This window comes from Leishmania donovani, chromosome 13, assembly GCF_000227135.1.
Source record: "Leishmania donovani BPK282A1 complete genome, chromosome 13".
Classification (NCBI taxonomy): Eukaryota; Euglenozoa; class Kinetoplastea; order Trypanosomatida; family Trypanosomatidae; genus Leishmania; species Leishmania donovani.
This window is the reverse complement of record NC_018240.1, coordinates 78,813-83,806: the sequence shown is the minus strand read 5'-3', so window position 1 is coordinate 83,806 and position 4,994 is coordinate 78,813. Positions and strand designations below refer to the sequence as shown.

At 62.2% G+C, this 4,994-nt stretch overlaps 2 protein-coding genes across 2 annotated transcripts; both read left to right on the top strand.

The window, feature by feature from the left end:
* Window positions 1–903: 903 nt before the first annotated feature.
* LDBPK_130260 (N-acetyltransferase subunit ARD1, putative) lies at window positions 904–1,686 on the top strand (the record flags this gene model as incomplete). Its single annotated transcript, XM_003859190.1, has 1 exon — window positions 904–1,686. The coding sequence occupies one exon, from the start codon at window positions 904–906 to the stop codon at window positions 1,684–1,686; it is 783 nt and encodes a 260-aa protein (XP_003859238.1).
* Window positions 1,687–2,194: 508 nt separating this feature from the next.
* LDBPK_130250 (hypothetical protein, conserved) lies at window positions 2,195–3,796 on the top strand (the record flags this gene model as incomplete). Its single annotated transcript, XM_003859189.1, has 1 exon — window positions 2,195–3,796. The coding sequence occupies one exon, from the start codon at window positions 2,195–2,197 to the stop codon at window positions 3,794–3,796; it is 1,602 nt and encodes a 533-aa protein (XP_003859237.1).
* Between the last annotated feature and the right edge of the window lie 1,198 nt (window positions 3,797–4,994).

Below are 4,994 nucleotides of genomic sequence, written 5' to 3'. Positions count from 1 at the left end.
GTCCGTGCGGAGTCCGCCGCGCAGCGCGTACCCGACGAGGAGGCGAGGAAGGGCAGGAAGAGCTTGATAGGCGCATGACCCGATTCGGTGGCAGGACGGCTTGTCCCATGACGGCCAGGCGTTAGCGGCAGTGCCGCGGCGGCAGGCGATCGGTGGCTGTGTGGTTGTGCATGCGTATCCGTTTGCTGGCTTGTTCGCGGGTGGAATACGGACGCGTCGAAAATGCTGAAGTCGATGACGATGGTGCCCAGCAGATGCAGCTCGTGTGCGCCCGTATGCCGATGTGTGTGTGCGATGCAGCATGCAGGTTAGGCGCACTGTGGCACCTTTTCTCTTCGAACGCGAGATGGAGGCGGCGTAGAGGCACTCAGTCGCCGTGCGCGTGGACTTGCATGCGAAGGAATGGAGCCACATCCACGCAAAGGGAGTGGTGGGCGAAACCGGGGCCGCACCGAAGACGGAGAGGCAGTGGTGATGGTGACCCTTGCGCTGCTGCCGCTGATGCCGACCGTGCCATCGCTAGTGTTGTTGAATCTCTCCACTGCAGGCGCAAGAGACTCGGACATTCCTGCTCTTCATAGGCGTGCCCTCTCCACGTCTGCTCAGCACCGACGCGAGAGTGAAGCATGTGCGCGTGTGGTGCGTCGGCGTGGGCGTGTTGCGCGCCTGTGAAGCCGCGCCTCAGGCCTGTTCATGAGAGTGACCTTCCACTGCCTTCTCCTCTTCTCTCTGGTGCCTTATGCACTTCCCATGCGGACTTCTAACGGACATCGATACCCACGCCCACACACGCGCTTCTTTGCCGACCTGGAGTTTCTCTCTCCTGACTGTGCACCCTTTCTATCAGTGTTACTCCCCCCCACCTCTTTCTGCGCACACACCCACACCAGACCCACTGCCATCATGCAGCTCCGTCGCGCCACCATGGAGGACATGTACGAGATGCAGCACAGCAATCTCCGTTGCCTTCCGGAGAACTACAACCTGCGGTACTACTACTACCATCTCCTGTCATGGCCGCAGCTGCTCTACGTGCAGCAGGATTACAACCGCAACACCGTTGGCTATGTTCTAGGCAAGATGGACGATGAGGAGGTGCCGGATAAAAAGCATGGCCACATCACGTCCTTGGCCGTGCTGCGGTCGCATCGCAAGCTCGGCATCGCGTCGCGCGTGATGCGGGCGACTATGAAGGAGATGGACGCCGAGTACGGCGCTCACTACTGCTCTCTGCATGTGCGCAAGACGAACGACGCCGCGCTGCACCTCTATCAGGACACCCTCGGCTTTCGCTGCGTCGGCGTAGAGGAAAAGTACTACATGGACGAGGAGGACGCGTATCACATGAAGAGCTTCTTTCACCAGGCGAATCCCGGCTCCTACGTCGACGATCACAAGCGGCTGATCCGCAAGGCGGTGCCTGGTGAGTTGGAAGGCAGCCCGGCCGCGGCTGGCGCGTCGTCGCCGGCGTCCGGCGGACGCGGCGGGGACAAGAATGGCAAGAGGGGCAACGATAAGGCCGCGAAGGAGATCTCCGCGAAGGAGCGGGAGGCGGCGATGGCCGAGCTGCTGGGGCTGGAGACGGGCGGCAAGGGCAGGGTCGCGGGTGGTGGTGCTGGCGGAAAAGGCAAGAGCGGCAACAGCAGCGGCAGCGGCGGGAAGAGAGGCAGCGGACGACAGAAGTAGCCGACACTTCCTTCCCTCTTTCTCCGTTTCGTTACAGCGTGCCATGCTCCTCTGTGTGATAAGAGGCTAAGCAGACTGGGCTGTCGGTGTACACCCAGCACCCGGCGTACACGCACAACACATCCAACATGAAGCAGACCCCCCCCTCCCCCCCAAACACACACGCACACATACACACACAGACATACCTACGCGAAGCGGCGGCAGGCAGACTGCCCCCTCGTCACTCTAATGCCGACTTTTTTTCTCTCAGGGTCCTCCTCATGAAGTCGTTAAAGTCGACACTCTGAGTAGTGCCGTGCTTTTCTGTCTCTCTGCTCTGCTCCGGCCATCTCGTCTCGTGGACAGTTTTCACGGAGTACGAGTCTGCGTGTTTTACTGTGCCTGTGCGTGTGTTCCATGGCCCTGCCCATCCTCATTCCACTTCTCCCCTTCTTCTGCCCTCTCTCACCCTTGACGACTTACACGCACCTGCGTGAAGGAAAGCACGCAGAGTTCAAGAGAGAACATGTTCGAGCCTTTGCGTGAGTTGCTCTTGGAGGACCCGCAGGCACTCATAGAAGATGAGCGTGTGCTTGGTGAGAAGGCCGGGCGGCTGTTTGGCTTTCGCGACTTCAGTGCCTACGCCACGCTCGGCGGCGCCGTTTATCCACTGCTGCGGTGTGCCAACGATGGTGTCGTGTCGTGGGGCGCAGTGCACGGCGTGAATGGCTCCAGCAACGGCAGCGGGAGTACGCGGACCACCAACTCGGCCTCATCTTTGCCCGCAGGCGGGGATGCTGTCCTCACATCGTCGTCGCTGCACGGCCAAGGCGAGGTGAATACGAGGTGGTGGCCGTCGCTGGCGACTGCGACAGACGCGCGCCGGCGCTCTCGCCACGGACGTCGCTCTTGGCTTCAACAGCTGTGGGCATCTGCGCCGCATCTCATTCCGCATCTCGCCCACTGTCTCGTCAAGGCGGCGTCGTTTGCACTGCCGGGCCTTCGCAGCGTGTTCCCAACTGCTCTACCGGGTGCACGGCGGCTGCTACTGGCGCGGCGGTCTCGCTGTGGTGGGCCTGAGCGTGTAACGGGACTTAGCTTCCATCCTTCGTACATGTGGCTTGCGGTAGCGGTGGAAGAGGGCGGCGCCGACGCTTCAACGCGCGTCGTTGTTTACGACGTGGGCGAGGGAAGGGTGATGTGTGTACTGACGCACGCCTTTCAGACGAAGGTGAGCTGGTTGCAGTGGAGGCCTCAGTCGCGCGATGTCCTGGCGGTGGGGTGCTGCGGCGGTGTGCTGCTGTGGAGACTGTTTGCGGACTCCTCAGGAAGCGCCGCTGCTGCGCCCTGGTCCGCTCCCAAGGCATTCGCGAACGCGGACGTCTCCGCACGCGCTTTGTTCTATCGCGCCCGCAGCGGCTTCACCGTCACTGCCGGTGCCTTTGCGCATCAAGACGCGAACACCCTCGCCTGCGCAAGCGTTGGCGACACGCGCCTCGTTTTTCTCCAGTTGAATGAGCCGCCCTTTCAGCCGCAGGCGTGCGGCACCGTTGTCGTTCCCTCTGTCGACGGCGGCCTGGGCCAGGTGGTGTTCGATGACGATGACTTGTTCCTGCTCTGCACGGTGTGCGAGCACGGTTCCCTGGCGCTGGTGCGCATTCGGCCCTCACCCACATCTGCATCCGCCGCTTCGTCGGTCGCGGCGTTCCAGTCGTGTGTCGTGCCTACACCAGCCCCGGTGGACTGCGTCGCTCGTGCCACGGGCCTCGGACCTTCCCTCTACTTTATGAGCACCGCCAGGCTCGAGGGCGTCTTGCTCGCCCGCATCAACCCCTTCATCGGCGTCGAGGTCGTCTCGATGATCTCCACCGGATTGTACCGCGGCGTGGGTGGCTGTGTCACCGGCTTGGAGTGCAGCCGCCGCCGTCTGTGGATCCAAACAGAGACGAACCACTTGCTGGTTTGCCGGTGCGGGCTGCGGGACGGCGCCATCTCGCTAATCCCTATCGGGGTCGCGGCGATAGAGGTGGTTGCAATGGCGTCCTTCGCAGGGTGCACGACGGGCTCTCTCCTCGCAGCGGTGGAGGTAGACGGCACCATCCACTTTCTTCCCTCGTATCATGGCTAGTATCTCGAGGGGCACGCGCAGACTCGGACGCTCATGCACGCTACCGTGTGGCGTCCGCGCCGATGAGCCAGAGACATGCAAGGATGTGTGCGTACTGACAACGTTGGTGCCTGCGCGTGCGCCTGGGGTATTGCAAGAGATGCCGAGGCGACGATCAGCAACGCAAGGAGAGCGCTAAGGAAACCATAAGCACTGCCGCCACCACACCATCATCGCCACAGAACTTCATAAAGTAGCGGCAGAGCAGAGGCGCACATGCGGAACTCATAGACGGACCCGCGTCAGCGTCAGGAGGACCGCATGAAGACGCACGGGGAGGGGGCCCTTTACGGAGCGACGTAGGCGCAAATTCAGACGGTGTAGGGTAGGCCGAGATGTGGGTGAGCGATTTGCTGCTCTCGGAGTTGCCCACGAAGAGTCGAGCAGATCAGTGAATCTGTGGGCTCAGATCGCTTGATGACTGCCCTCTGGAGCCTCCTCGATCTCCTCTCCTCTGCGCTCTCTCGCTGAGGTGTTTTGGCGTGTACTGATGTCTCGTGCGCGCCTCGCGCTCTTTGCTATCTTCCCTTCTCTGCGTGTTCCTCTCTCTATCCTCCCTTCTCTTGAACGCGCATAGCCGCCCCCCCTCCCCCCACTCCCCTAATAATATGGAGGTGAGGCACATCGAAGTGGCGTGCCCTGAAGACGTGGTGGGGGTGTTGTGGGGGTGGGCACTCCTGAGGACTCGTCGGGAGACGACCTGCTCGAGGAGCGTTTCCCTGAGGGACGACACCATCGCCAACAAGGCGCGGGCGCACGGAACCGCCAGCAGAACGGCACGCTACCGGTGGGGGTACTGTACCTCTTGCGCCGCAGTTTGGAGGGGGCGGTGATCTACATGCAGGCAAGACCTCCCACCTGGAATTCGACACACTTTCTCGTCGCTGCCTCCCGCACCATGCGACGCTTCGCTGCGATGCAGTATGCCGTGCTCAGCGGCGCTAACGGGCTCGTGCTCTCCACCAGTAGGCCAGCAGGTCGTGGGTGCGCCGTACCTTCCACAAGCTCTGCGGTCGCATCGGATCGCGGGAATCTTGGAGAAGGCGCCGGACAGCATGCCCGCTCTCTTGACCGCGTGCGATTCTGCACCCTCAGCCAGCGTACCGTAGGCGCCACGTCGCAAGCTCCGCGCGGTGGGGCCGGGCTTATCAGTCTCTCG